The sequence below is a fragment of the Epinephelus lanceolatus genome, chromosome 18 (genome assembly GCF_041903045.1).
Source record: "Epinephelus lanceolatus isolate andai-2023 chromosome 18, ASM4190304v1, whole genome shotgun sequence".
NCBI lineage: Eukaryota > Metazoa > Chordata > Actinopteri > Perciformes > Serranidae > Epinephelus > Epinephelus lanceolatus.
In genome coordinates this window covers 42,701,750-42,722,499 of record NC_135751.1, presented here as the reverse complement: position 1 = coordinate 42,722,499, position 20,750 = coordinate 42,701,750, and the positions used below count along the sequence as shown (strand labels likewise).

Below are 20,750 nucleotides of genomic sequence, written 5' to 3'. Positions count from 1 at the left end.
ACAGTGAGGGTAGAACAGAGCGTGAGATGGATCGGCGGGTCGGTGCGGCTTCTGCAGTGATGCGGGTGCTGCGCCGGTCCTTCGTGGTTCAGAGGGAGCTGAGCCAGAAAGCAAAGCTTTCAATTTACTGGCCCATCTCCGTCCCTACCCTCACCTATGGTCATGAGCTCTGGGTAGTGACTGAAAGAATGAGGTCACAGATACAAGCGTCTGAAATGAGTTTCCTCTGTAGGGTGTCTGGGCTCAGCCTTAGAGATAGGGGGAGGAGTCAGACATCTGGAGGGAGCTCGGAGTAGAGCCGCTGCTCCTTCATGTTGAGGTGGTTCAACATCTGATCAGGATCCTCCTGGTCCAGCTGGTAGGAGGCCCCGGGGCAGACCCAGAACACACTGGAGGGATTACATATCTCATCTGGCCTGGGAACACCTCGGGGTCCTCCAGGAGGAGCTGGAGAGTGTTGCTGGGGAGAGGGACGTCTGGGGTGCTTTGCTTGGCTACTGCCCCCGTGACCCGGCCCCAGATCAGTGGATGAAAATGGATGGATGGATAAAATAATAATTACCATTTGTCAAAAAGTTTCACCAACAGCAGCAAATTAAAAAGAACAATAATAAAACTAAAGCAATTTGAGAACTTCAGTTCGTTCAGAAGCCAGTTATGTTCCAATTACACAAAAAATATTATAAAGTTGGATTTCTACTCTGAATGCACTCTGAAACTATTAAGAAAAAAAATCAGGATACTTTATTATCTAACAGTAAAAATGAAAATAAAAGGTCTGAACAGACCTTTTTTAACATAAAAAAACGTAAGAGATGAGACTCATATTAATGAATGAAGTGATGACTGCGTATCTATTTTGCATCATATTTGTCATCACTACTCAAAATATCCTTAGCTACTGAATTATCTGTTAAGACTGTTGAAAATCTATGGAGATGAAAATTCTGTGAATATAATCAACTGAATACTTGAACTGACTGTATCATTACAGCATCAAGCGTCTGCTCCAGTGGACGGATATTAAAAAAGATCCTGTTATTACAGCTGTAAATCTGTCATGTGATATTTTGACATGTATCAGTAACATAACGTCTGATGTTCACTTTAAACAGGTAAACAGGGGGCGGGGCTTGACTACAGTCCATGTTAGATGATGTGGAACACTGTGATTGGCACATAAACATCCAGTCAAATGGAGAGCTGCAGAGTGAAGGTTTCTTCCTGTGTTTTTATAAATGAATCCTGTTTCTACGTCGTCTCAGAGTTCAGGACAAAATGAGTATTTGATATTATAGAGAATCATTTCCCTTTATTCAAACTCTAGTTTCATTTTGAAAGTTTTTTTTTTCCCATCATAACATTAATTTTGTTTGCTGCCTCAGATCTGGACTTGATGAGCTCAAACAGCAGAATTCATTCTGTATAGTGAGCCGGTGACTGTTGAAAAATAACTCCTGACAGGGGAATGGAACCCCAACACGCAGCGGGCAACATTTCTAATTTTCTCAGTTCTCATTCTGAAGTCGTGACATATCGCTGTTTTAGCAGTGATTTCGGCGTCAGACACTGACACCAAAAACGACCTTTCATGGTGATATGATGCCAGGTGGCGTCAGTCACGGGGTTATGATCTTATCAGTTCATTGTTGAGTCCAGGTTGACGTTTGCATCAAATTTGAAGAGATTCTCTCAATATGTTCATGTTCATGACATGGACGGACGCCATGGCCATTATACTGAGTTTGAGACATTATCATACAGGTTATTTCAGGCCTCTGTTAGTGACCATCACTTCCTCATTGTGACCTCATCACATGTCCACATTTGGTCATGGACTTTCCACGTCCACATATGGCGTCCAAGGTACCCTGGGTGTGTTGGTTGTTGACATTCTGGGACGCCGTGTCAACTTCAGCCTGTTACATGCATTGTCTGTCAGAGGGGCGAGTTCACAGCGCTCTAGCAAAAACGCCAGGCGTCTAGAGCGCAGAAACACGAGGCGCGTAGCAACACAAACACACAGCGAGCAAAAAGCTTCAATCTCATTAAACACTGTTAAAAAGTCGCCTCCAGCTGCTAAAACACTTCCTGTGTGATTAAGGCTTTGATAAGGAAACAGATGAAAGACACAGGAAACAGGAAGTACACTGAACAATCCTTTTCTTTATTCATTTTTTGTTATCATTTCAATATGTCTGTCAGGGTTTGTTTTTTTTTAAGTTTTTATTTTAAATTAAAATTTTGACACACTTATAAAAGACAGCATCTGCATAGAGTTGTCATCTTAAAGATCCATGAAGAGGGGGGGGCAGAGGGGAGAGAGAGCGAGAGAGAAAGAGAGAGAGAGAGAGAGAGAGAAAGAAGGGGGACGAGTAAAGGTGGGGGTGGGGTGGGGGGGCAGATGGGTAAAGAAGGGGGGAGGGGGAATACTGGCACGTCACATGAACTAAACAGAACAGCCAACAGCAGTACGAGAGAGGAGGTGGGAGGAGGGGGGAGACAGGGGTGGAGGAGGGGGGGGTCGGGAGGGGGTATTTTTTCAGGGGGGGGAGGGTTGGAGGGGGGGGGGACAGATCGCTTTTACATTACGCTACGCACACATACACACACAAAAAAAACGGGACACAAGTTGCATTTCCTGTCAAAGTTGCGTGTGAGCACAACGGCCCTGTCCTCTTTTTGTTTTTTTTAAATTTTGGAACTATTTCGGGTCTCTCGTCTGCCGTTTCCCCCGAGACAGACTGTTTCAAATTTGTGCATTTGTGGGGGGGTTTGTCCCGAAGGTCCCACAGTGATGGCGTCTACAACGGGTGATTTTGCTGATGGAGTTCCTGCAGGAGGTCGTAGCACGGCGGCCGGGCCTGAACGCCTCTGCATGATAAAGAAAGCCCTTGTTTCTCTGTATATTGCACGCTTTGTTACGGTAGGCCTGTGTGAGGCTAGAGACCAGGCCCCAAGTTAGGTGGCGACTCTGGAGAACCGTGTTCCTCAAACCCATCGAAGGCATGAGGCGGAATGAATCCAGAATCAGTTATCATGTCTCTTCGACACAGATCAGAGCTACCTCCTGGAATCTGACGGGTAAAAACCCAACGACCTGCAGATAGCTCAGATCTGTGTGACCTTCCTGCGATCTCTTGCACTTCGACACCTTTGAGAAACTGAAGCTGAGACCTCCTCCAGGAACGAGGAGAGGACTAAATGACGTAGAAGGAAGACTGTGGAGGTTTGAGGTTACGTCAGGAGGGCCGAGGGGACACAGAAACACTTTATGTGGTTTTTCGGCACTTCTTCCGAAAGCATCTTAAGACTTACGAGATCACGTCAGTCTTAAGATGCTCCAAGAAGACGACTCAGGTGTTTCTGTTGACGGGTTCAGATTGTGGTTTGGTTGCTGTTTGCATGAAGATCAGTCAGAAATCAGGTCTCATGAGTCTTTAGATGAAGATGAAGTCTTCGTAGCAGCTGATGGTCGTGTGATTTTTCTGACAGAACTCGATCCACACAGTGAATCCTGATGGAGGGATCGTTTGATGGGGATAAGCAACACGGCACATCTTTGTCACTGAGTCTGCCGCTGTTTCAGGGCTGCTTATACCAATCAAACAGGCTGACATTTACATGGACTACTCGGGCACTTGCATCTCGGGATCTGGCTATTATCTGGTCCGGGTGCAGGCTAAACTCGGGGGGGACACAGCAGTAAAGAGACCAAGTTTTAGGTTTGTATTTTGGCTCACTAGCTGTGGCTGAGAGACATCGAGACAGACAGAGAGAGACAGGGAGAGTTCGGAAACCCGCTAAGTGATCAGGGGGCATGGCCTAGAAAGCCCTGGAGGCGGGGTTAATTTTCCAAATATGGAGGGAAGCACTTTCATCAGAGGAGCCAGTGGGTGGAGCCTCTGGAACTGGGGTGATGGGCGGAGGTGTGGTTGTGTTTACAAAAACCCGCCGACACACGCGACCTCTTCACTTCCTGTCTAAATGGATTTTGCCCTTTTTTTTTAGAGGGAAATAAAGAGACCTGAAAAAAAAGGTACAACAGCACATCGACAGAAAACACCATCATATGTTTTCTTTGTGTCAGCAGGCTGGTGTAAAGACTGTCTGAACTGGCGGATGAGGACGCTGGAAGCTATGTGTCTCCGTCTCTCTGCTGTCGTCTCTCAGCCACACAGAAAGAATAAAAGGGCTGCTGAGATTGGGGGGGGGCAGGCAATGTTCGCAGGGGGAAACGAAAGTGGCAAAAAAGGACAGAGATCGAACTACTGGTCAACTTTGACGGGAATAGATATCTCAGTAGATTTATACATAGACATGCAAGTCATTTTTTCTCTCTTTGAAGTTATTTACAATAATTACATAACACAAAGAATCCAGTTTCAGTTTGACAAAATTGCGAGCATTCAATATTCAATATTACTACTATTATTTATGATAACATAATTCCTTTTGTACTTCTTTAAATCATTGCTATTATAGAATCGTCATCACCTCCCTTTTTTAAAGTTTAGATGTTTGATCACTTTGTGTGTGAAGCCATTCGTTCCCTCTGGGTTTTTGCAAATGTTTTACTGCATTTTTATTTGTCATTTATGGTAATAATAATAATAATAACAATAATAATAATGATCATTACAATGTTATTTAAGTGTCTTTCCTACTTGCTATGGCAGAGACCGTGTGGGCGTGGTCTATTTTCATGCCCCTCCCCCAGACTCCTCCCACCCTCCCACTAGGGAAAAAAACACTGATTCAAACTGAAATACTGTCTCGTAGGATGGAGCAAGCAGAAGGACATGTGGGTGGAGCATTAAAGAAATTGTCATCAGAAACAACAATTAGTATCAAGTCGCGGCTGCGAGCAGGTCGAAGCCGCGACGAACACATCAACAAACGTTTTCATTTCATCCTCCAGAGCAGGGCACTGAACAGGTTTTGGTTTTTGAAAATTGTTTCAGGAAGACAAAAATCATCAGAGAAGAGTTTAATCGTCCGACAACGGAGAAACAAAGAAGAGAAAGCACGACTAACTGGAATCCTCACAGTCTTGTGACTCGGTGTCTGCTAGATACAAACTTGGAAGACAGACACGCGTCTGCAGACGATGTGCTGCTGATTGAAACTGAAAAATTCAATTGCAGAAATAACTGCAGAGCGCATCGAGCCTGCACACGTTAAAATGACCTCAGACTTCAGGAAGTCATTTTTCAACATGTGTGCGAAACAATACTCTGAGTTACTTCCACAGGCAGGCTAACGGCTAGCGACTAACAGCTAATGGTAAGTCAATCTTTGGAGTTGTGGTGTCGCACCCAAACCCTCTCTCTGGATGATTTTTTCCTGCTTCCTGTACCCCACTCTGACAACAACTGTACACGGCCAATAGAAACGGTGATGGCTGCAGAGCCACGTACACACAGGTATAGAAATGTTGATGTAAGGTTTATATATATATTCTTGCCTATATATGTGACTTTAGTTGACAAGGCTGCAGTCCTCGCTCACACACAGGAAACTGCTCCCTGGAGGTTTACGGGAGTTCGTTAGCGAGCGCTGTAGATGATGTCTGTCAGCCTCTGATTGTTTCCCAGTCACAGTGAAAGATTTGTTACCTCCATTGCACACGCTCAGCAGGAATTCAGAAATTATTCAACATTATTTGCAAATTATTTTTAGGTGGTGCAAATCTGCTGGCAAGGGTTCAGAGAATCACTGCCAATGATTCCCACATAGAAAGAAAAGTGCCAATCGGAGATTTATTGGTGGTTTACCAGACAATGTTGGTTCATGGGGCCCATGTGAGTGTCCACGGGTTTGATATTAGCTTAATGCAAAATTCCCACATGGGGAGGTTTACCCACGTGGGTCATGCTGGAGCTACGTGGGTACCAAGATGGGCACCTTATCTGGGACCCACCAATGTAGGCGTTTATGGAACCTGTGGACAGTCCCATGTGGACACCACGTACAAATGTTGCCATCATCTTCCGGGAAGAGTTGTTGTAAAACCTCTCTCAGCTAAAACAACTCAGACGCCAGTCGGCCATCTTTTCCTTCAAATCTCCAAGTTAGACCTTTGTTTTTGTTTTTTTTTGGCGACGACATGGTGCAGAGGAGGTGACGAGTCCCGCAGCAGAGTTCAGTTGATGAGGAATTACTACGAAGCATCGTTAGCTAGTGCTGCTTCATTGTAATTTACCTGATGCTAGTTTTTGTGCACAGCTAAAATTATGGGGGACTGTGGCGAGGAGTTGTAAGAGAAGAGGCGAGCTGGTTGGTTGGCTGACTTGCTAACGAACCCTTCAGACCTGCAGGGCAGCAGTGATCCTGTGGTGAGAGCACAGAGACTGAAAAACAAGCTGTACAGAAAATGACACCAAAATAACAAGAATAACAGCGATTAATAAATAGAATAAGAAAGCACCACCATTGTCTCCGTATATGCCTCGAGTGGAGGAGAAGCGTGGATGCAAATTTTTCACAGATGATTATGCGTCATATTTTTCACTAATCAGATCACAAACTAACGTCTACGGGTGAAAAGAAAAGGAAAGGGGGTGTGGAGGCAGACATCATTGTTGTGGCGTGAGATAACTGTTGGGTAGCTTTGTTGGTTTGATTGGCAGATAGACCAACATGCAGTGAGGGCTGGTGGCGGGCAGTGGGGGGGCTTATGCTTTCAAAGTTATGGTAGCGTTTGATGTTTTTTTTTATTCTAGTTTTTTCACCATTTGTGACGAACGTCTCACTGTAAACTTGACTTGCGTTGTGCTCTTTGATATTAGCGGCGAACGTTTTGAGAACACATGAGGGGAGGGCAAAAAACGCTTTGGTTTGAATTTTAATAAATAGAATAATAACAGTGATCATGGCGTCCATAAATATGTCTGATCTCTTTTCTCTTCACATCTGTCACAATTTTCAAAAAAACAAAGTGGAATTCTTCAAACGGCTGCAACCCGTGGACCTACGATCGGATGCTTTGCACATTAAAACAAACTCGTGCTGCTCCGAACAAACACACACACAAACATTCACACATTAATGCACCAATCTTGTTTCACTGAAGAGGAAGGGAGGCATGCTGCACACACACAAGGCCAAGTGGAGGGGCGACGGGAGGTAAGCCTACAGGTCGAAGGGTGTCAGACCGATTATTAACACAAAAACACAACACAAATGCAGCCGTGGAAGCAAACAGCACAGAGATCAGATGGTGACAGTGGTGTGTAACCCAGCGGGAGGTTTGGAGGTCCATGTCAGGGGTTGGAGAGGGGACAGGATGTCTGAAGTTGTGGCAGCGTATTTTGACGTTTAAATATCAACCTGCTCCTCAAACAAAACACCTTAAAAATACAACTACTGTTCCGACAATGTTACAAATGAACACGTGCGGACATGTAACGCCAACATGTGTTCAACTTTTAGATTAAAAAAAGGATTGAGAATGCAGATTGAGTAAGAACAAGTTAGCTAACGTGCTAACCAAAGACAGGTCCGATGAGCGGTAAAGTGCACGACATGGAGGGCAGGTTGGGGGTGGGGTACAAAAAACACCATCATGCAAACTCCACAACGCTTTTGCATGCCTTTTTTATTATTATCATCATCATTATTATTATTATTATCATTACACACAACGGGATGGGCCGCCGGGGAGGGGAAGGGGCAGACTCCAAATCCTCAACGTCGTCTTTTTGTACAACCAAACAACTACAACACAAACAGGAAGAGGGAAGACAAAAGGACAGGGGACAGAATACTCGGACAAACCTCCTATCTTTCACCAAGATGTTAAATTAAACACAACCTTCATGGTTTCATGACGTTTGTCTGTGTTTTCTTTCCCGGGAGGATGGCGGCAGGGCCTGATGGATGACTGCCAGACAGGAAGTTTACAGAAAACACACACACACACACACACACACACACGGCAAAGAAACATCAGTGTTAACAAGCTGGCTGGTGCTACGACGGCATCCTCACAATGCTGATTTTTATCCACCACCAAACCATTGCAAGACGACCGTGACATCACCTTGACAACCATCGACCTTCGAAAACATGTAACTGAATTAAATATTGTGTGGCTGACATTACGATGTAACTGGCAGGTGATGAACGAAGCACTGTGATTGGAGGAGGTTAAATGTTTGTTAACAAACAAGTCAGTTTAGTTTCCTGGACTCGTCGATTGCCTCACAACATGCCTGGACTTTCCCAAATGAAGCAGAGCTCTTAAAGAGTCCGAAGACGCGTGGGAAATGTGAGTGAAACAAGTAGCTTGGGTTTCATTTACAAACATTATTTTATATTCGTGGACAGGTTCAGTCCATACTACAACCAAAAAACAGAAAAACACCTACAAAGACAGAACGTAGCCATGAACGTTAACAACACAACAGCAGAGAAAAATTATTCTAGACCTACGAACGATTCATTCGAACAAACATCTATTGGATCTTGCTGCTTGGAGGGGTTGGGGGTGTTGGCAAAGCTTTGGTGAACACACAAGTTAAGTTTTGGTTTTGGGAAGTCAAAGAATAAAATAAAAACTCCCACCTCCGCTCTTCTCCAAACCTGAAGCTAAAAATCTTTGTCCTTTATATTTTATCTAGTGACTAATACAACATCACAGACATCTACAGCTAACAGCGCTAACTATTCCAAGAAAACACACATATTCAACAAAGCAGTGACGACTCCCTCGTGGATCGCCTACAAGTACCGTTAGCCACGACGAAGCAGCTAACGTGGTCCTGTGTTGGACAGATACTGTGATGTCCGTTTGCCAACAACACTTTAAACAACGTTAGCTTCTTGTCGAAGCTTTCCAGAACGAGTGAGTTGCAAAGTGGTTTTGACTTTTAATCAAAGAACCAGATACTTTTAAAAGAGTTTTGCATCTTTTGAACTGATGATTCAATCAAGAGAATTTCACGTCCATCGAAGCTCTGAAGTCTTTACGAAACCACTCAGCTCACTTTGCAGCCTGTACACAATAAGCTAGTTAGCTAACACTTTTTTTGTTAAATAAAACTTAACAACATCAAACTGACTTTATTGCTTTGACACCAAGTGTAGTGTAGACTGATTTTACAGAGTTTAAGGTGGTGTTTGTAACCCTGACAGTGATTGTGATATAACTGCAGGATTGTCCAGCGTAGGCCTCAACAGAGGAAGACGTATCTCCGTATCACAGAGCCTGAACACGGACAAACCTTCCTCCTTCACCCCTTCCAGCCTAAAGTCAGAGTCACAATACTGTGAAGTCATTTTCAACACATCCGTGTGTCCAGTTTGGAGCAACACACACAGTTTTTTGTTACATCTCAACATGGACCACGTCAACAGTAACGGAACAAAACATGCAAATGTAACACACGTGAGTGTTGCCCTGATCTGGATCAGCGTTGAGACATTAATCAGTGATGATTTTTTTCTAGCATGAAAGTCCCGTCCTCTTGTGCAGACATACCGCTAACTGCTAATACTAATGCTAGCCGATAATACATTTACTCTCCGTGTATTATAGGTTTGTAAGGGGACCAATAGAAAAGAAAATGCTTTGCTTTTTCAAATTCAACTAGTTTGACAAAATAATCGTACTAACGAGCTACTGGCTAACCAGCCTTTTCCAAAACTGAATAGCAAGATTGTGAGATGTGATTAAATGATCTGGAGAAAGCGAGTGAGTGAACCTTGTGTCACGATTATTTTGTCAAATCACTATTTATGAGCTGAGGACTTTCACTCCTCCTGTCTTATTTCTTGAGTTTTATTCCTTCCCCAACGCTGATCTGGACACACGGAAAGTGTCTCGAACATTAAAAAAGACCAGATAACTTGTGATCATCTCCAACAAGCAGCTTCTACACGACCTACATGTAACACGAGCTAACGCTATAGCATGCTAAGCGACCCAGTCTAACACTAGCACTGGCTGATATGTAACGCAGGAGGGTGTGTATGTTGGGGGGGGATTTTCCGGCATGTCTGTGTGAAAAGTTAAAGGTATATCATGCAAGTGGCATGTTGTAAATGTACATGAATGTGTGTGTGTCACATATTCCACCTTCCATGGAGGAAATCCATCAATAGGAAAAGCCTCTCCTGTTCAGTAGCACCTGTGCAACTCAGGTATTTAAATGATGTGAAGTCACATATCACAGACCGCAGACACACTCAGGCAGGAGATGGAGGGATGCAGGGAGGAAACAGGCAAATGCATCAAACCATACTGACTAAACAGTAACCGCTAAATGATGTCAGGCTGATACGTCACGGGACACGTCACGCACGCACTAAAACAGCAGCACCACGGAACAACGAAGCAACAAACGTTCCCCATTAAAAACCAAAATAACGCAACGATATTACCACGACACTCAGGTAACCAGGGCACGCCAGCATCTTCAGAGGTCTCGACATTTTCTGTCCATCTCGTTTGTTGTCGAGCTTGTTTGTTAATAAAGTTTTCGTTTATTTTTCTTCTTTACTTTTTAATGTGTTCTCTTCATTTTTTAGAATCTTCCGGAAGAACAGTTGTGACAGCTTGGAGACGACACCCGGCCTTGACTACGACTTTTTGACAGCGATCAGTGCGATGAGCCTTTTGTTGCGCTAACGTGAACCCCCGATCCTCATTGGCTATCTCGGGTGGGGTAGGCGGGACAAGTCGTCTTCCTCTTACCTAAACTGCATAGATTGACTGTCCGTCTCGTCCCACCCTTCTTCGCACCCTCCTCCTCCTCCTATCCCTGCTTCCTTCCCACCGTTCACCTGTCAGTCAAATGTCACATTTTCAGATTAAATTCAGCAGGACACCAGAGCCCCTCCCTCCCCCTGCTCTTTGGTTGGATTGATGTGACAGGAAGGGGAGGCTGTTGTCGTGGAAACCTGCCACGTTGCAGTGACACCCCTGCCAGACACACGTCTGATTGGTTGTGTTTTCTCAACCAATCAGGTGGCTGTGAAAAACAGTTCAGTGGGCGGCGTGTCACGCTCTTTCCACGGCGTTTTATAAATGGCGTTCGGCCAGGTTGGGCTTCGCCAGTCTATGCTAATTTAACAGGCTGACTGAGGTGAATGACAGGAGTGAGCAACCAATGACAGGTGGTCTAAAGAGGCAGCTGAGCCAATGGCGAGATCGGTCCCTCCCAGAAACAAGGGGATAAAGTTGGTTCTACCAACGCCAGTGGGTGCTCGTCCTGCGGGACAGCGTTCCAGAACCTCACTCTGTTCCCGTCTGCGCTCCAGAACAAGATTTTTCTTTCTCGTCCTCTAGTGGGACAAACCTTGACTGGAAAGCTGAGCACTTTTACGGAGAATGCGTTCTGTGATATTCTCGAACGTGCTCGGCTCCAGAACCTCAACTCAAAAATTTAAACGTAAGAAACAAAGAAATAAAGTTCGGCTCTGGAGCGCTGGTCCTGTAGAACTCGCACCCAGCAGCAGTCACCATCACTGTCCTCGGAGACTCCCGAAAAACGAAAGAAACTGTTAAAAAATAAGAAAAAAAGGCAAAACAAACAAACAAACAAACAAACAAACAAGTAAATGTCATATTATAAGTCATATTTTTTTTACAGGTAGCTAACCCATGTGTTGCTTCATATGTTCAATACATTTACATGTACATCTGTAATAAATAGTAGGCTTATTTGTACCCTCTTTTTGTATATGTTACGTATTTAAGTCAGCTATAATGTGATGGCGTTTTTATTGTGTTTTTTTTTTGTCTTTGTTTTTTGAACCCCACCCAACCCCGTGGTGTTTCCTCTTATCTGTGATTGGATTGTTATCTCTTCCTAGCTGATTGGTTATCTGTCTTGCATTTGTGTTTCAAGTTTTTGTGTTGTTGTCGTCGGTGTTTCTTTTCTCTGCTGGCGGTCAGACGGTCAGTCGGTGTCGGTCGTCACAGCGGCGGGTGGCGGAGTGTCTTAGAAGCCCAGCGTGCCGCCAATGGTCGACGCCAGGACCACGCCCAGGATGACGCAGCAGATGATGATCATGATCTTCTTCTGCAGGGCGACAGGAAGGAGACACGCAGGGTGGTTAACTCAAGTTTCCTCTTGTAAATGGACAGTTTTATATTTTTGGGATCAGCGTGTTACCTTGCGAGCCTGGCTCTGGTATTTGACGGCCTTCTTGGTGTCGGATACGGCTCGCTCCACGTAGTCGACGGAGTGTTCCACGTTGTACTCAATTCTGTCAATCATCTCTCCCTAAAACAAACACGCATACGTCACAGAGTTTAACGTGTGATACCTGAACAATCTCTGGCACGCTTGCCTTTCCTGCTCTGATGTCATGTACCTGGCTCTCAACCAGCATGGCCATGTCGACGAACATGTCGTGCAGCTCGCGGATGCTGTTTTCCAGCTTGATGATCTCAGTGTGTCGGGTCTCGATCTCGTTCAGAGCCTGCTTGGTCATCTGAGAGTCCATTTTGATCTGCGGGAGAGAGCGAGTTTGAACACAAATATTAATTTACTCTGACGGTTTTAAATTTAAAGAAATAGCATCCGAAACTAATAAAAAAATATATAATAATAATAATAATAATAAATAAAAAAATGTGAACAAACTCTTCAAAGATAATTAAACCACTGCAAATTTGGGAACATGTTTGTTCAACTTGTTCAAACGTTAATCAGAATCAGGATTCTACAAATTAAAAGCCAACAAATAAAGGGAGGGATTACGCTTTAAGAGCTGCTGAAAAGCTTTTAATGTGAAAAGTGTTTGCAGGAAGTTTAAAGTTTCATTGACAGCAGCTTTAAAGAGACAGTGCTGATTTTTTTTAAGTGGGGTTGTTTGGGGCACTAATCCACAGACAGTATTATACACACTGCTGTTAATCTACAACCAATCTCCAACACTAAGAAATTGAGACAGACATGTCTTTTATAGCTTTTATTTGTATTTTACCTTTATTCTTGTGTTGATGTCTTATTGTTTCAACCTATTGTTGATTTTATTGATAATTTATGTTGTTTGTGCTATTCATTCATTTGTTTATTTATATTTGGAGGAACTGTACAGCACTTTGGTCAACCAAGGTTGTTTTAAATGTGCTATAAAAATAAATTTGACTTGACTAACACAGTGTACTGGTGTAAAACAGTTTGGTACTGTATGGAGCAATGCATTGTGGGCCACTGTGGTTGAAGCAACAGGACGGAGGCTTGCTGCTGTTTTAAATGACAGGACACTACAGTATGTTTTGGAAACTGGGTGTTGCACGGAGACTCAAGTTTGATGAAATGTTAGTTTTGCAATTCAAACATCAGGCTCGTGCTTTTTGTTTCACCATCAGTTTTATTTTAGAAAAATAGACTTAAAAGTTCGGGGTCTCTGACAAGCTGAATTTAAAGAGTTTTTGTTTCCTGCCGTAGATCACATCTGTTTGGGCTCATTTCTCTGAGTCGTCCATCAGGATGGCAGCAGTTTTCATGCTGACACTGTACTTTAAATAAATGTATTAATATCCATCTCTTCTAAGTTTCTATTGCCTTTTATCTTACTATATAATGATAAACTCTGTGTGTGTGTGTTCCATGTTTTTCTCCTCACTGACTTGGTCAATCCATGTGAAATTTGGCACAGTGGTAGAGGGTCATGGGAGGATGCCAATGAAGCAATATTACATCAATTGGCCAAAGGGGGGCGCTATAGCAACCCATTGAAATGTCAAACTTTGAATGGGCATATCTCATGCCCCGTATGTGGTAGAGACATGAAACTTTGCACAGAGATGCCTCTCCTCATGAGGAACACATTTGCCTCAAGAACCCATAACTTCCGCTTATATAGATTTTCCACCATTTTGAATTTTTTGAAAAACACTTCAAATGGATCTCTTCCTAGGAAGTTTGAGCGATCTGCATGAAACTGGCTGAACATAATCTAGGGACCAATATCTAAAGTTCCCTCTTGGCAAAAGTTGGAAAACTTACTAAAACTGAGCTTCTATAAGGCAATGAATATTGCGGAGGGCGTGGCTCATCACATAAAGGTGTATAACATCTCAAGGGTTTCACCCATCACCACGCAACTTTGTAGGCATATGACCACACATAATCTGAGGGGACCCCTCCATTATTGACCCCATCAAACAAAATGGGGGCGCTAGAGAGCTCATTTCTTATCTAGGCCTAACCGCCATATGGATTTTTACTAAACTTGGTAGATATGTAGAACAGGACGCCTCAAGGTGACTGGAGAAATTTAACTCTAATTGGCAACTGGGTGGCGCTATAACAACAGAAAAATGCTTCAAAATGGCTAAAATGCGACCGATCGCTGTGGCTCCCCCTGTGGACCAATGTTGGTGTTTTCTAATGTTTGGTATGACTAAGTCATGGTATGGTATGCTGTACATAATCACAGAAACTGTCAGTGTGTCATTCTGTCTGTCCCACGTTTTTCTACTCACTGACGTGGTCAATCTATGTGAAATTGCACATAGGCATTGAGGATTGGCATAGGTAGAAGATGACAAAGCTACCAATGGGTATGGACTAGTGCATAATGCAGTTTTTCCTGATCAGCTGTGAGGGTCCTAAGGACAGAGGGATGTTGTATGCTGTAAAACCCTGTGAGGCAAACTGTGATTTGTGATATTGGGCTTTATAAATAAAATTGAATTGAATTAAATAATTCATAGAAGTGCATATTTAAATCAGATGTCTGCAGAATAATAAAGTTCTAATGTTGGATTGAGAAGTAATATTTTAGATCATCTCTAAACTGATAAATGAAGTTATTACAATATCGACTTTGCCTGTCGACAGTAAACTGATTGAACGTGACACCCTGAACACAACATTACTGTAAATCCAAGTATTCACAGAAATAATCTGTGTTTCGTTTTTACAGACTGTGAAAACATTAAACAGGATGAACACTGTAAATTGACAGCATATTGTTGGTGTCTGTGTTGCCAGCTCTTTACTGATACGTCAGTCGACACGCCCCCATTGGGAGAAGCCGTCTGGACTCCGACATGGAAGCTAATTAATGTGCTGCTGTGGGCGGAGTCAGCAACACACGTGATTTTTTTGTCATGTTTGAAATAAAAAATTCAGATCAAATTTAAGGTCATATGACACTAAAGTAATTTGAAATTTCTTGTTGATGGCAGTGGTACCTGCACATGTACAAGCTTTTAATTTGAAGGGGTTGATGACAATGAGATCTTCAAAATAAAATCTTTGGGGTTCATAGAAGTAGTGACTTGAACAGGCCTTCACACACCGAGGTCTTCGTCACAAGTATTTTTACACAAAACATGAAAATTACCAAATGAAGAAGCACCATAATTTGTTTTTGGAAAGAGGTCAATTTTTCTGAGCTTTTGCACCGTGACAGCTTCAACCAATCACGTTGCACCTGTACTTCTGAAGGTTATTAAACAGCAACACAGTGTAGTGCACTTTGTTCGCTACGTACGTCCGTGAGTACAATTCAATTCATTCAAATAAACAAATAAATAAAGTTTGTGCTCTAGAGAAAAGATCAACACTCAGTGAAAAACCTAAGCCCTATGATAAGCTATTATGGCAAGGCTTAACTATACAGACCAGTGAGCAGTGATAACTAACATGTCTTTGGGGTCATCAGGTGGGAACCTCCTTTCACCAGTGTTTCGTCTAGTTGGTCCCACGACACCTCCAGGAGGCTAGACAGTGATCTCTGGCGTCCCAGAGACACTCCCCTAATGCCAGGTCTCACTGCTCCCCGCACCAACCCAACAACCTCCTTTACCTTACTTACACATGGCTTTCTCAGCCCAAACAGCACTGCCACCTTCAACAAACCCAGGCTCCGTACATGCGAGCTCCAGGTAGAGACAGTGCTGATACTACCTTTCTTAGCACATTCACCATACTCTATTTCACACGCTACATAGCATAACTACAATATAAGCTAAAGTTAAAGGAGCTAAATAAACTCACAGGAACAGCAAACACACTCACTTTGCAGCATGGTCTCAAACAAAAAGGATTCAAATAGGCCACTCCCACACTTAAATAACCTTCCTCTTCCTGGATTTCTCCTGACAGGAAGTGGATCACTCCACCTGATCTCAAGGAGTTATGTGCCCTGCTTAGTAGTTCCCCCTGCTGCCCCCCAACTGACATTATTCCTCCTCATCCAAATCCACTGACTAGCTCTGACTGCTTCATCTGACATTTCCCTCACTGTCTTCCTCAAACTCTGTCCCCGCACTCCGAGTTCCCCCAGGAGTGAGACAGCTGATCTTGCTATGAATCCCCTACACCCCACTTCCACTGGACAAATCCTAGTCTTCCATCCTCGCTGCTCAGCTTCTGCTCCTAAGTCTGCATATCTAAGCTTTTTTCTTTCATAGGCTTCTTCCACTGAGTCTTCCCAAGGAACTGTCAGCTCAATGAAATAAACTATCCGTTGACTCACTGACCACAACACTAAGTCAGGCCTCTGCCTGGTACAAACTTTTTCCTGAGGAACAACAAGCTTTCCCCCTAAATCTACTTGCATTTCCCAATCACAAGCACCTTCTAGGCGGCCACACCCTTGCCTCCTTACTAACTTATCCCTTCTGTATTTCTCCCCCTCACGGACAAACTGAATTGCTAAACTCCTATGTAGTGCAATGTGTTCTTTTTGCATGGAGCACTAATTTCAACAGAGTAGTGTTGTCTCAAATCTCGCACTGCCATTTTGCACTCTTGGGAAGTGACAACGGCGTCCTTTGACGACCTTTTCTTCTTTAAACGGTGACTTGCAAACAGACGGTGGAGCATTATCACCAGCATCTGACCGCTATCTCCACCCACACATAAATCAAACTGACACCACAATGTTCATGCTGATTACACTGCGTCGCTGTAGCTACGATCAAGTTAGTTAGCTGCTAACGTTAGCACTCGCATTATTGTTGTTGGCACCAAATCATCACAGACCGAACAAACATCATTGACAGCTTCTATTCAACAACAGTTTTGGTTCTTGGTGCAAAAACATGTCGAACTAACAGCTCCTTGTTGTCTCCAGCCGCCATGTCAGAAGATGAGACCTTTGCTATGTCACAAAGATGGCGACCGGTGAGGGTGAGAAGTGTTAATCCACACTCAACTTTTGGATCGTTTTGAGTGCGGCAGTAGTTCACTGCATTACCGGTACTGACCTCAGACAGACTGATGGACGCTGATCTGGGTCAGTGGCGTCCTAGAACGAATAGTTTTGATTCTAAACATTTGCAGGCTAGTGTTTTACATGTTCATGTTCTTCATACGTCACATTTATACGTCGCACCCTCGGCGTGTGAAGGCCTTTGATCTGTCATGCTGAATATTCAGTTGGTATAAAATGTGATGACCTTTGACCTCCAGTGTCCTTGGTTCCTGTGGTGCGCTGTTGCTGACCTACTTACCTGATCACAGAGTAACTCAACACTGGCTGTAAACCATGTTCCTGACCTCCACATGTTGAAGCATGCTGGTCACTACACTGTGACATCACAGGTGGATGTGGTTCAACCAGAGGAGCTCGGAGTGAAACCTTTTGGTTTTCAGCTCAGTTTTAAGTTACCGACCTGATGACAGCCATCAGGTCATGTGACACTCTCAGCTTTGGCCAGAGGCAGAGGCGCATGCACCTATTTCAGCTCTTACTTTGAAGGAGCAAATGATGAGTGTGAGGTGACTCTATCAAAATAAGAGCTTCCTGGTGCATCCTCCTATCGTTACATGTCATGTGACAACGACCGTGTTCACTTGATGTCTCAGCGCACCTTCTGGCGATTCTGCATCCCACATAGCTTAGTGTAATCACTAAGGGAAGCAGAATGGCTCAGGTTAAAGCGACCCGTGGCGACAGACGGGCTCAGGTGCGGTGCTTACATCATCGGTGAAGATGGCCAGCTTGCCACTCTCCAACATGTCCTCTAGTTCTTCGTTGGTGGTGGTTCTCCCAGCTGCGAACAGAACACAGAGAGACAACGTTTAGAGCCCAGAACACCTGAACATCACCTCAGTCACATGGTACGTCATGTGTCACACAGTACGCCACGTGTCACATGGTAAGTTAGGGGTCACATACGAGGGTGACTATGATTGACTGGATGCTTCTGATGATGTTTTTGGTCCTTTAACATCTCATTGTCGAGAATCACCACCCCCGCCGCTGTATGACTCCGCCCACCGGTCTGCCCCGTGGTTGTATCATCAGCACATTTTCAAGATTAGAGTCACCCATTCAGTATCTGACCAAATGTCTCCCCTTCTGATCCTGAGATGTGACGTTAAAACATGATGATGTCATAGTCAAGCTGACCTTTGACCTTTTGACCTTCATAATTTTATCCTGTTAGACATTTGTTTCGAGTTTGGTCAGAATTAGTGAATGAATTCCCAGTTATGTGAGGTCACACTGACCTTTGACCTTCGACCACGAAATTCTCATCAGAGAGCACACTGCTCTGCCTTAAGCTTTCTGCGTAGGCGCGTGGAAGGGCAGAGAGGTCCCAGATCAGAACCATGCTGCCAGACATAAAACTGCAAATGGACTGATTTCATTTTAAAATCTCACAGATCAAGATGATGTAATGTCACTAAATGACCTGGCTGTCTGGTAAATTCAAAAGTCGTGCAGCTTTTCATTTTGTGCCGAGCGTCACTCGTCTAAAGGAGCAGAACATTCGTGCTGGTTTGCTGTCGGCTGACGTCTCTGTGGTGCATTCATGTGCAACATGTTGGTCGACCTTCATCACTGCCAGTTCTTTGATGTTGGTTTGGCGTGTCGGGGCCTTTATACACAACTGCTCTCCAGCTCCGCCCTTTCATTTGCTCTCAACACAGTGTGACTGACTCACAGCCAATCAGCTTCTTGTGCTAAATGTTGCTAATGACAGCGGAAGAAACGCTCATGAGTTTTGGTTCTGTATCACAGTCTGTGTATACAGTGTATTGTGCTTGCTTATTGACCCTCGGACCGTGACCCCCCCATCACCATGTGTTACATGGTCTGTCATGTGACTGAAGCACCTGAGCTCTGGCTGATCAACAACAGATGTTTCAGTGAACGTAAACACAGAATATCAACCCAGGTAGATTAGGATTAAAATGTGTTGCTAGGCAACCGCCAAATCTCCCGAAAATCCCCCAAAGAACATGAAAGCAGTCACATGTTTGTTCCCGTGCTGCACAGAGCAACTCCTCACTGTCACTCTGTGCCTTTATTCGTCATGTTTGACCTGGTGAACAGTTTTTTTTGTTTTTAAATGAAACAACATGAAGTTTGTTCCGACTGAAGTAAAACAGAAAAAAAACAACTATCTGCTGCAGTTTGTGTGAAAAAAGGTGACAAAGTTTAATTAAGGTCAAACAGTGGAGGAGTGTTGTCATTTCCTGTCAGAGTAACACACACACACAGTGATGTCACAGGAATTGGCGATTGACCAAACTGGAAGAATCTCATTTAATCTGGACAGACAGTCTCAAAACTTATAAGAGGGGCCTCCGCAATGCCAGAGCAAACTATTACTCAGCATTAATAGAAGAAAACAAGAACAACCCCAGGTTTCTTTTCAGCACTGTAGCCAGGCTGACTGAGAGTCAAAGCTCTATTGAGCCTTGTATTCCTTTAGCCCTTAGCAGTAATGATTTTATGAGCTTTTTTAATGACAAAATTCTAACTATTAGAGGCAAAATTCATGACCTCCTGTCCTCAGATAGTAGCTATCTAACCTCAAACACAGCTGTAAGACCTAATATATATTTAGATTGCTTCTCCCCAATTTCTCTTCAAGAATTGACAGCAGTGATTTCTTCATCTAAATCATCAACGTGTCTCTTAGACCCCATCCCAACTAGGCTACTTAAGGAGGTCTTTCCTTTAGTTAACACTCATATATTAGATATGATCAATATATCCTTATTAACAGGCTATGTACCACAGTCTTTTAAGGTAGCTGTAATTAAACCTCTACTAAAAAAGCCCACCCTGGATCCAGAGGTGTTAGCCAACTATAGACCAATATCTAATCTTCCCTTTCTTTCAAAGATCCTTGAGAAAGTAGTCACAGACCAGCTGTGTGATTTTCTCCATGATAATAATTTATTTGAGGAATTTCAGTCAGGATTTAGAGTGCATCATAGCACTGAGACAGCTCTAGTTAAAATTGCAAATGACCTTCTGATTGCTTCAGACAAAGGACTCGTCTCTGTTCTTGTTTTATTAGATCTTAGTGCGGCGTTTGACACAATTGACCATCAAATTCTACTGCAGAGACTGGATCACTTAATTGGCCTAAAAGGTTCAGCACTAAGCTGGTTTAAATCTTATTTATCTGATCGTTTTCAGTTTGTTGACGTTCATAATGAATCATCCTTACGTACCAAAGTTTGTTTTGGAGTTCCGCAAGGTTCTGTGCTCGGACCAATCTTATTTACTCTATATATGCTTCCTTTAGGTAACATCATTAGAAATCACTCTATGAACTTCCATTGTTATGCGTATGATACTCAGTTGTATTTATCGATGAAGCCAGAAGAAAGTAATCAATTAACTAAACTCCATAACTGCCTTAAAGACATAAAAATTTGGATGAGCACCAATTTCCTGATGTTAAATTCAGACAAAACTGAAGTTATTGTTCTTGGCCCCAAACAACTCAGAGACTCTTTATCTGATGACATAGTTTCTCTAGATGGCATTGCTCTGGCCTCTAGCACTACCGTAAGAAACCTCGGAGT

At 43.5% G+C, this 20,750-nt stretch overlaps 1 protein-coding gene across 1 annotated transcript in view; it reads right to left on the bottom strand.

Annotated features, from left to right (window-relative positions):
- Positions 1–10,487: 10,487 nt before the first annotated feature.
- Positions 10,488–20,750, bottom strand: part of stx1b (syntaxin 1B) — a 78,211-nt gene continuing 67,948 nt past the window's right edge. Inside the window, exons 7-10 of the mRNA XM_033643781.2 lie at positions 17,898–17,971; positions 12,325–12,462; positions 12,123–12,233; positions 10,488–12,029 (exon numbers count right to left, since the gene is read on the bottom strand). Coding sequence (XP_033499672.1) covers positions 11,949–12,029; positions 12,123–12,233; positions 12,325–12,462; positions 17,898–17,971 — 404 coding nt within the window. The 3' untranslated portion in view covers positions 10,488–11,948. The remainder of the gene's footprint in view (positions 12,030–12,122; positions 12,234–12,324; positions 12,463–17,897; positions 17,972–20,750) is intronic.